The following is a 10583-nucleotide window of genomic DNA, read 5'->3' as shown; positions in this document are numbered from 1 at the left end:
GCACGTGTGCTGTTACGCTTGTCTCCACATGCTTCCTTGTATCCTTCTCACTTGCCCTATTTGTTCCTCAGGCAGATGCGGTATCTTCCCTGGAAGCATAAGATGTTGAAGATGAGTACTCGAGAGCAATGCCAGGTAAGTAATCAGGTAAGGGGTTCCAGGCAGTCAGTTCCTGGCTGGAAGCTTGATTCCAAGTGCTGACTGATTGCTCTCTTTCTCCTTGTCTTGCAGGTAAGAACAAGGCCAAAGGAAAAGACAGGGAAAAAGCATGATATGGGATACTCTTGCTTTTAACCCTGATGATATGAGATATTCTTGCTCTAGTATAGCTTGTTTACAGAGGTATTATCGGGGGGAAAGAAAGCTGAATATTTCGAAAGGCTTCGTTAGGAGTGCCCTCTCAAATAAGAGAAAGGGTTGAGCATTTTTGCAGGTCTGCCTGTCCGTTAGGGATGGAGGTCGACATATATAGGAGTCTCCCTAACATCAAGTAATAATGCTATTCCTTTACCCTGCTTGGTTATAGCACGGTAGTGGGAGCTGCCAGCTTCACATGTTTTAACTCTGTCAGAGCACTTTGAAAAAGTGGTCTGTGGTATCTGGAAAGCTGATGTTGCGTGTGAAGATTACAGACAAGCTTTATCCAAGGAGATCCAGCTCTTGAAGTTGGGAAAGTGGTGCCTCTTCGATTTTCGAACAAGCAATCCTGTCGGGGATCTGGCTCTCGAAATTCGGAGAACGATGCCTCTTCGATTTTTGAGAAAGCAATCCTGCTGAGGGCCTGGCTCTCGAGATTCGGAGAGCGGTGTCTCTTCGATTTTTGAGAAAGTAATCATGTTGGGAGTCTGGCTCTCGAGATTCGGAGGGCGGTGCCTCTTCGATTTTGGAGCAAGCAATCTTGTTGGGAGTGTTTTCTCGAATGTGAGTAAAGGTTGGACGTGTTTGCTAGTCTACCTTGCCACGAAGCACAGAGGTTGACACACAGGGACTTTCCAATTATCCAGCAGTGGTACTGTTCCTTTACCCTCTCTTCGATTTTTGAGAAAGTAATCATGTTGGGAGTCTGGCTCTCGAGATTCGGAGGGCGGTGCCTCTTCGATTTTGGAGCAAGCAATCTTGTTGGGGGTGTTTTCTCGAATGTGAGTAAAGGTTGGGCATGTTTGCTAGTCTACCTTGCCACGAAGCACAAAGGTTGACACACAGGGACTTTCCAATTATCCAGCAGTGGTACTGTTCCTTTACCCTCTCTTCGATTTTTGAGAAAGTAATCATGTTGGGAGTCTGGCTCTCGAGATTCGGAGGGCGGTGCCTCTTCGATTTTGGAGCAAGCAATCTTGTTGGGAGTGTTTTCTCGAATGTGAGTACAGGTTGGGCATGTTTGCTAGTCTACCTTGCCACGAAGCACAGAGGTTGACACACCGGGACTTTCCAATTATCCAGCAGTGGTACTGTTCCTTTACCCTTGTGGGTAATAATATGGTAGCTAGACCTTCAAAATTTATGTGTTTAAACTTTGTTAGTGTTGTTTCTTTGCAATTCTTTTACTCTTCTTGGTCAAAGCGATGTAGTGGGAGCTGCAAGCTTCACGTGTCTCAACTTTGTCAGAGAACTTTGGCAAAGTTATCTGTGGTACCCATGAGCTACTGTTGCGTGTGGGAAGTGGGTGATTGAACAGTACGATTCATGTGCTTTCTACTTCGTCAGAAATCTTCGACAGAATGCCCATAATTTCCGCAAAGCTGAGTGTGCGTGTGACAGGTGCTGACAAGGCTGGAAAAGTAGGTGCCTCTTCGATTTCTGAGATCGGCCCTTGTGGTCTCTGAGCATCCCAGCTTTTGAGAAAGCAAGCCTCTTCGATTTCTGAGATCGGCCTTCGTGGTCTTTGAGCAGCCCAGCTTTTGAGAAAGCAAACGCCTCTTCGATTTCTGAGATCGACCCTCGTGGTCTCTGAGCAGCCCAGCTTTTGAGAAAGCAAACGCCTCTTCGATTTCTGAGCAAGCGCCTCTTCGATTTCTGAAGCTTCGTCGAGTGCAGATTTTTATAGGGGCTGACATTAAGTTCCAAAGCACACTTGAATATCCACCAGTAGAAGCTCCATTCTTGCACTTCTAAGATCTTGATTTGTCCGACCTCTTCTCTCTTCAACACCTTTGAAAATGTCTGGTCCCTCTGACCGTCGTTTTGACTTGAACCTTGTTGAAGAGGCAGCCCCGCCTTCTCCAGACAACATATGGCGCCCATCCTTCGTCTCCCCTACTGGTCCTCTTACCGTTGGGGATTCCGTGATGAAGAATGATATGACCGCTGCGGTAGTGGCCAGAAACCTTCTCACTCCCAAAGATAACAGACTACTTTCCAAACGGTCTGATGAGTTGGCTGTTAAGGATTCTCTGGCTCTCAGTGTTCAGTGTGCAGGTTCTGTGTCTAATATGGCCCAACGCCTATTTGCTCGAACCCGCCAAGTTGAATCATTGGCGGCTGAAGTGATGAGTCTCAAACAGGAGATTAGAGGGCTCAAGCATGAGAATAAACAGTTGCACCGGCTCGCACAAGACTATGCTACAAACATGAAGAGGAAGCTTGACCAGATGAAGGAATCTGATGGTCAGGTTTTACTTGATCATCAGAGATTTGTGGGTTTGTTCCAAAGGCATTTATTGCCTTCGTCTTCTGGGGCTGTACCGCGTAATGAAGCTCCAAATGATCAACCTCTGATGCCTCCTCCTTCTAGGGTTTTGTCCAGTACTGAGGCTCCGAATGATCCTCCTCCGGTGCCTTCTCTTTCTGGGGCTCTACCGCCTGCTGAGACTTCTCCTAAGCAACCTTTGTGAAGGCTCCCTCTTGTTTGTTTATTTTGACTCAAGTATACGTACATATTTGTAACTTATCGGGGATATCAATAAATAAGCTTTCCTTCATTTCAACGTATTGTGTTAAATACACCAAAACCTTCTTCGCTAAGTTCTTTGAATTTTCTTTTGTTGAAGCTTGTATGTTGAAGCTTTGTGAGTGGAGCATATAGGTTGAGGTAGTGTTCCCTTAATTTCCCGAGTGAGGAAAACTTCTTGGTTGGAGACTTGGAAAATCCAAGTCACTGAGTGGGATCGGCTATATGAATCTTAGAACGCCATTGAGTGGGATCCGCTCAGTTATCAGTCAAAAACAGTAATTTTCGAATACTAATTCATACGATCGCATGTCAGAGGAATGATTTAATTTGAATGCTCTCACTTTCCTCAAACACAGGCTGTGTGCTGTACTTTATCACTAATTGCAAAAACATTCTGTTGTTGCTTACAAGTTTTAAGTGTATACATTTAGCTCTGGAGAAAAGCAGCTTGTCAAGTTGACCTACAACCGGCAGCATGAGTATGCCTTGATTCACAAGGAACGGAATTTGGAAACAATCTGAGTTCTCTAGATCGTATTTTCGTTAAAATGATTCGCATTTGGATATTTGAAGGAATTTATTCTTGATTCTTTCATGAAATCTTTTTTGCAAGAGGAGTTTCTACAAGAAGAGTTGCATAAAAATTATGCATAGCAGCGCCCAAAGGAATGTCCGCCGGAGACTAAATATGTTTTTGACCTAAATTGGGGCATGGATCCCCACTTTTTTAGAGATTTTTTTTTACCTCAATTGCTTCCTGTGTCAAACTGAATTTTGAGATGTCAGCAGAATAAAATCTTTAGGCTGGAGAAGAACCTCATGTGCAAGTTTGGATCGGGGTTTGGCATAATTATAAATACTTGGCTTGGAAACAACATGATGAACCAAGAAAATTCCTCTGATGGAGTGAGAGAATCGAACACCGGGCTATTGTAGACTCATTTGACTCATCAAATTCATTTCTACGTATTCTAGAGGCAGTAAGACAGTGCATAAATTGGAAACCAAACTTCTCAAATCTCACTTGGAGCTTTGCACGTCACAGCCATCAACATGACAAATGAAAATTAAAATATGATCAATGAAGTAAGCAAGCAGAAGTGTCACACTTTCGGTTTCGAGGGTTTAAGAACTTAAGACCTCAATTTGTGCATTTAGTTCACATTATTCCCGCCCGAGGAACGTTTCGCTTCTGCCAAAACTGGGTGCACTGGACTCTCTCCACTCTTGGATCCATGCTCTGAACCTTCCAACGAAATCTCAGTCAAAGAATTCTGGCCTTTTGATCTGTTTGCCCTTCTTGATGACCTCGCTGACCCGCCTTCGGATGACCCCTTTTTCTTCCTTTGCTTTGGTATTCCAGGAGGGTCTTGTGAGGGGGATTCCGATCCAAGATTGTTAGAATTCCGGCTTCTTCTTGAATGACGGCTACTACCTTCTCGAGACTCGCGAGATGGAGAATCCATTGGTCCTTCCTTGGAGCGGTGGCGCCTAGAATGCTTCTTTGATCCATCAGAGCTCTTTTTGGTTGGGGAACCTTCAGATTCACCTGTGGAATGACGCCTAGTCCTTGGAATGTCATTTCGCTGCACCAACTCTTGGGCAGCAAGGTTTGTTTTATGCATATCTGCAAAAGACAGTGATCAATTTTAATGTCATATCAAAATGTGACATGCTATGTTGTCAGACTGTCAATCTGAATAGGCAAGGCTAATACTATGAGGTGGAAAAGATATGTCGTGTTAGAAAAAATAGCAAACCTTGGGACGACAGTTCTTTAACAGTCAATTGCCCGGGGGATGAGACTTCTGGAGAAGCGCCTTTGAACTCATTCATCTGCAAGATGAAATGTCATAGTCACAATTTTATGTAAAATGGAAAAAATGTGCTTTTTGAATTAAGAATGATTAACTAGTGTGGATGTTTAAGATCGAGAGACAGGGAGAGCGAGCAACGTACCCAGCTCGGAGTACTATTTGTAGATGGACCATCCCATCCAATGTGCCCAACATGCTTAACATCTGTGGGAAATCCAATTTGTATGTCATCATTTTTCTCATCTGCAAAATTTGTACAGCTTGGTCAATCACTTTGCCCTTCCTTTTCAACATCTGGTAAAAGATTATTCATATCACCCTGAAGACATTAAGGAAAAAGCAAAAAAACGATAGGAACTGCAAGCTAATTTCACCAAGAACATATGTTGAAACCAGACACTGCACAACTATCTAATCAATTCATGACAAGGACATAGTATGATGAGAAACCAAATGAATCTAATTAATGTTTGAAAAATCAACGGAAATTGCACGTACCAAACATTTGCGAAAAGTGTTTCAGGCCTTTCAAGAGCCCCTTCACCTTGGTAGCCATTTTGTTGGCTCAAGTGCTTCAGGACATGCACTTCAGAAGAAACCTTCAGCAGAAAATTAAGTTGCGAGTGTAGCGCGTATGGACAGCAGCGCTTATTCGGAACTTCAAATGCAAAGAAAGCAACAATGTGTAATACAAGCTCCTGATCATGAAAACCACAAAACAGAGAAAAGAATCAATACTGCAGCAACAATTTGGAAACTCCTTTTCCCAAAGAATATTCATCAGTTGCTAGTTGCTACACCATCTTGTGTCATTTTCGAAATTGATCCCCAATTAGCGCAACACAAAAAAGTCCGAATCCCGCCTCCCCCATTGATCCAAAAACACACACAAAAAAAAAAAAAATAATCATAATCATAATGTAGTTCTGGTACCTTGAGAAGAAAGGCATTCAGCATGATACAACAAGGTCTAGCAATGTGAAGGCATCATGATAAATGTTGCCCACCGTACCCAAATAATCCAACCGGGCAAAGAGAGGTCAATTTACAAACCCAGATTTGCAGATGTGGGATGTGGTGCCATGGGGTCTGACCTAATTTTTTTCGTGAGTCAGAAAATCCGAAAAGAATCAGAATTGAAATGAGAGCACAGGTTTTGATGGATGTCCCGGTGGCGAGTGCAGTGGTCGTTCCCGGTGGCCAGTCATCAAAACCTGTAGCTCACCGGATTTTCGGGTGCGAAAGAAAGATAGAAGTAGAAATGGCGAGAACCATAGGCTAAATTTGGGTGAGGGGGCCTGTTAACGGGTTTTCAGTGAATGCGCGGCAAAAGCGGTTGGGAAAAACAATTGTGTGGCAGTTGTGGAATTGTAATAGTTGCTCACATCTTATTTATCATCCTCTTCCTAATTTTTTTATCATTTTCTAATTCACCCACAACGACTCACTCCAATAAATCATTTGTTTTTTTTTTCTTTTTCGTACAACTCAAAAATACGTTTTATGACATGTTTACTTATAAATTCATGAATCGAGAAAGTTAAGAATATAGGAGAAAATGAATGAAAATTGAATTAATATCCACTTTATTTAATCATGACCAATAGATGTTAGTAATTTTAATACGTTGTGCTCTTGTTCTTTAATCAATAGAGGTCAAAAATTCAAACTTTGAGATTTCTTTCGATCTCCAAATTAGGACACGATCAATTGCCACATTGGCATACTAAACTAGCTAGTTATGCTAATCGTAGAATTTGATTAAAGAGTAGTTGTACATTTTTAATTAACGACATTGTGGGTCACACAATATGGCTAATGAAGTTTGTACAAATCTAAGTGTAACGTGTCGCAATAACCTGAATATGAAAAGGTGTTGTCGATATCTTTTTACAAAAGAAGTTAGTTCATATTTACAGAACTAGCTTATGTCTCATTTATGAACTGAAGCTCAAATGGTTAGCGAATATAGGAAGGCGAATATAGGTCAAGGTATGATTTTCTATGGTAAAGAAATCCATATGGTGGAAAGGATTTCGAGAAAGGGAACACTACTACCTGCATCAACATCAAGCCACAAATAAAGACAGTGGAGAAAACCAAAGGCCTCGCGTAACGTTAGGAGTGAAGTCTAAACCGAAGGCCTTGCGGAGAGGGTCCAGTGTTTAAAATTTCTTGGTCGATGTGTCCAAATCAAAGAAAGATATAAAAACTTGGTTGATATTCCAAAAAAATCAAAGAAAGATATAAAAATAAGGAGTGAAGTCTAAACTTCACCTTATATTGGAGAAACTTTTAAATTTAGGTTAAAATCGATAGATATCGTCAATATTTCTAACACATCTTAAAAGTTAGAGAAACTCTTATTTTTCGTCCAAACCAATGTTTAACAATCTCTAAAGTTTGAGTTTAAACTTTCATTATTTCCATCAAAAGCAACCGATATCGATATTCGATATATCCGTCGATATTTCCACAAATCCGCGTATCGATATTTCCACCGATACCAATATTTTAAATACTAGTTTCATCCAATATCTCACGTCAACCTAAGCATACAAGAAGAAAGCATGATAACAACTCAAGGCACGAGCAAGAAACGCAGCATATAAAACCAAATAACAATCAGGTACCCTGTGTAATAAACATTCACAAGAATTTAACATTAAACATAAAATCAAATATCCAAGTTAAATGCAGGAAAAAGTTGCATTATTTTTTTAAGTTGAAGGACCCGGACAAGTCCAAGGGCACAAGCTTCCTCTCATCAGAAAACCTTCTCAATTACGAAGCCTTCAAATCATCCATGCCGACCCTAGCCTGTGTCAATAGAATAAACTTCGTCAGCATATATTTTAACTGTTTCCGATAGCAAATCAGTTATTAATTTCTTGTCTTCAGTTCTCATTGTTGTTTCCAAATAGAAAATCAATGGAATCACAACTGGAGGAAATTATGGAACTTCCCTTCCAACCGAAGGATATTCAAGATCTTTGAGTTTCACTAATCTTACAAGACCCGAGTTACTTTTTAGTATAACGTGTTTCAAGAGCAATAGTTCGGGGAATTTTCAAAACAGAGCGTTGTCCAAACTCAATCTTGTGTGGCTAACTAATGGAATAGAGACTGTTCCTTCAACTTCTCCCTTAATCATCCATTGGTAATTCTACCCGATCATTGTGGTCAATTAATAATGCAACTTTGAACCTCAGAACTAAACAATGATGTCATAGAAATTGGCTCTCACTAAATTCGGCAACACAAATAAAACCTTACCAAAAACTTGTGATTCTCTTGAAGAAGAGGCGTAAAGGCAGTGCAGAATTTCTCTATGTCACCCATGATATCGCCGTTGCCTCCTATCACCTCCATGAACTTCTTTCGGTCAGGAGCGAGCTTCATGGCAACCTATCATTATAGTGACTAATAAGTCCAAATTTCTAGAAGAAAAAAGTTCTCGTTCGCTATATCTTTCAAACATTCAGTAAACAAGAGGTGAAATACCAAAACGAAACTGTATAATAATTAAATCTCAGAGTAATGATCAACTAATGGATAATTAAATCTAAGTGGACTTTACGATAGGGATTTTTCTAAAAGGGAAAACACAAAAAAGCTTCCAGGGTTAATAAAATTAATAGTTTCTTGGTTTCTGATCTGTACTTTTTACATGCCTAAATTCTTGTACAAGAGAAAGAATAGCACCAAAGAGTAGTTTATGAAGATAGAGATTTGCGAAACCATAAGAGTACCTCCAGGGCCCAACAAAACGAAAATTTTACACAGTCAAGCATTTTAAAACGGAAGCACTGAACTTGCAGAAATATAATCACTGTCATAGTACTATCTAAGTCCAGCATAAGACATCAGAGGACTAAAGCCAGTATGAAAACTGGTAGTGCATCAAATAATGGAAGGGGCATCAGAGACATTACACTGAAACTTGAACTAGCAAGCCATCCATGATATTTTTTCAGGGTCTTGCCGTAGGAATCTGTACAAGCCTGAGACATTGACCAATCTTGATGCTCCAGTAAGTTCCGGAATAGCTCTACCAAGAAATCCATTGCTCTGAAATGAATAAGAATAGTATCATACATATGAGGTATCAATTATAACAAAGTGCAACATCATAAAAGCACAAAAACACACGTTAATGATCATATCATTTACCTTGTCAACCAAAGAAGACCGTTGGTGCAGCTGGATGATGCTTTTGCTGTTTTCGTTTCAATCTCAACTTGTACCAATCTGTACAAGTGGTTGAATGCGGCAGGATTGGATGTATATTTAGATTCCAATCTCTGAAAAAACCCAAAATTGATGAGATTGAGAACACAAATGGGCACTCAAAATAAATAAAAAATAAAAAAAAACTAAAAGATGATCTAACTTGTTTACATAGTATGGAAATATAGATCACTGACATATACAAGTTAGACAACAGAAAACATAATTCTACTAAACTCACAGCGAGCACAAATGGGGAAAATACAAGTAAAAGAACATTCTTACCGTTATGTTACCTCCGATGTCCGATTTAACAAGGGTCATAGCAGCTCCAAACTTATCTAACACCAATTTCGAATTTCAACTTGTAAGTCAAAAGGATCAAGCCCAGAACCAACTCATGAAGCTCATATTATAAAATTTTAACAAATGGGTAGCTAGCATTGTGGTTAAAAACCGGGTACAAACAGCAATCGGGCATTAACGAAAACGAAAACCCGGTTCAATTTCTAGGTCAGAGCAAAAGAGGGGGAGAAATGAACCTATAACAGGCAAAATCTGCTTGCAGACATCAAGGAAAGGCTTGGTCAGAATCTCTCCTTGTTCGGACTTGACAGTCTTGAATCCTTCCAGAGCAGGAGCGAACACAGTCCCCTCCATCTTCTTCCCACTTCACTGCGCAATTCATATCACCATTCAAATTCACAAAAAAAAAAAATTACAAATAAAGCTCAAATCTTTCAGCTTAATCGAAAAATGATCCAGATGAACAACAAATGGGTAATTCAGATAGAGTTAGAGGAAGATCGGAGCTTACACGAAAGTTGCTGATGCGGTTGGATCTGGGTGAGATTGCAGAAATGGTGAGGATCAAAATCGAAATTTAAAATGTGGGTTGGGTTGGATTCGATTATTCCAGAAATGGGAAACCTTTGGGTGGAGAAATTGCAATGGGAGAATCGGATCCTTCTTCTGTGATTTGAATTGATTTGGAAGGTGAATGTATAGAAGGAGTGAAAGGGATTTGACTAATTGACTGTTTTGGGGATCAACTACGAATCCGCAGAGTCCGGGATACGAAGACGTGTTGGATTGGCGAAAGGGATAACCGCCAGCCCGCTCAAGGCTAGGCGGGTTCGTGGCCTTTTTAATTTTTTTAATTTTAATTTTTTATAATCTGTTTAATTTTTATTTTTTTATTTTTTATAATCAAGTTATAATTCATGCGCATATTCTTTCAGTTTCATCACCTCGAATTCATTCTTCTCGGGATCTCGTAGTTAGGAGTCCACGGATGGATAAATCTGGACCGTTCAAAGAAATGAAAGAGATCAGGACACTTAACTGTGTGAGATGGATTAATGGGATAGGGTAATGTATGACGTATGATTTAAAATGAATGTTTCGAATCACCGTGTCCGTCGGTCCCAAACACAAAAATTCAGATTAAATCTCGATTCCAGCACCGCGCTCTTTTATTCTTGTTATTGGATTAAACAAATTAAGAAAAGGAGTCAAGGGATAGAATTAGAGTGTACAAAAGGGTGAAAAATAGAGGATTAATTACAGTACAGTATATGCCCTTAATTGATTTACTATTTAACTGTTAGTATATTCTCTCTTTTTAATTGTATATTTTATTGTTA

The 10583-nt window shown here is 40.1% G+C and overlaps 2 protein-coding genes across 4 annotated transcripts; both read right to left on the bottom strand.

The window, feature by feature from the left end:
- Nucleotides 1-3820: 3820 nt before the first annotated feature.
- LOC139187454 (CRIB domain-containing protein RIC7-like) lies at nt 3821-5958 on the bottom strand. Of its 2 annotated transcripts, none has more exons than XM_070810312.1 (5): nt 5641-5958; nt 5206-5405; nt 4850-4950; nt 4651-4726; nt 3821-4517 (listed from the first exon to the last, which is right to left on the bottom strand). In XM_070810312.1, exons 2-5 carry the CDS (start codon nt 5261-5263, stop codon nt 4045-4047), a joined length of 708 nt encoding a protein of 235 aa, XP_070666413.1. In that variant the 5' UTR covers nt 5264-5405; nt 5641-5958; the 3' UTR covers nt 3821-4044. The 2 variants fall into 2 exon arrangements, with proteins under 2 accessions (XP_070666413.1, XP_070666414.1); XM_070810313.1 differs by having other exon boundaries at nt 5206-5365; nt 5641-5782.
- Nucleotides 5959-7298: 1340 nt separating this feature from the next.
- LOC139190292 (glycolipid transfer protein 1-like) lies at nt 7299-10123 on the bottom strand. 2 transcript variants are annotated; one of them, XM_070810310.1, is made up of 7 exons: nt 9755-10123; nt 9480-9612; nt 9223-9278; nt 8881-9011; nt 8643-8778; nt 7984-8115; nt 7299-7527 (listed from the first exon to the last, which is right to left on the bottom strand). In XM_070810310.1, exons 2-7 carry the CDS (start codon nt 9595-9597, stop codon nt 7492-7494), a joined length of 609 nt encoding a protein of 202 aa, XP_070666411.1. In that variant the 5' UTR covers nt 9598-9612; nt 9755-10123; the 3' UTR covers nt 7299-7491. The 2 variants fall into 2 exon arrangements, with proteins under 2 accessions (XP_070666411.1, XP_070666412.1); XM_070810311.1 differs by having other exon boundaries at nt 9480-9607; nt 9755-10077.
- Nucleotides 10124-10583: the final 460 nt, after the last annotated feature.

Source organism: Malus domestica, chromosome 13 (genome assembly GCF_042453785.1).
Source record: "Malus domestica chromosome 13, GDT2T_hap1".
Taxonomy (NCBI): Eukaryota; Viridiplantae; Streptophyta; class Magnoliopsida; order Rosales; family Rosaceae; genus Malus; species Malus domestica.
The sequence above is the reverse complement of the archived record's forward strand: the minus strand, read 5'-3'. Positions and strand labels throughout refer to the sequence as shown.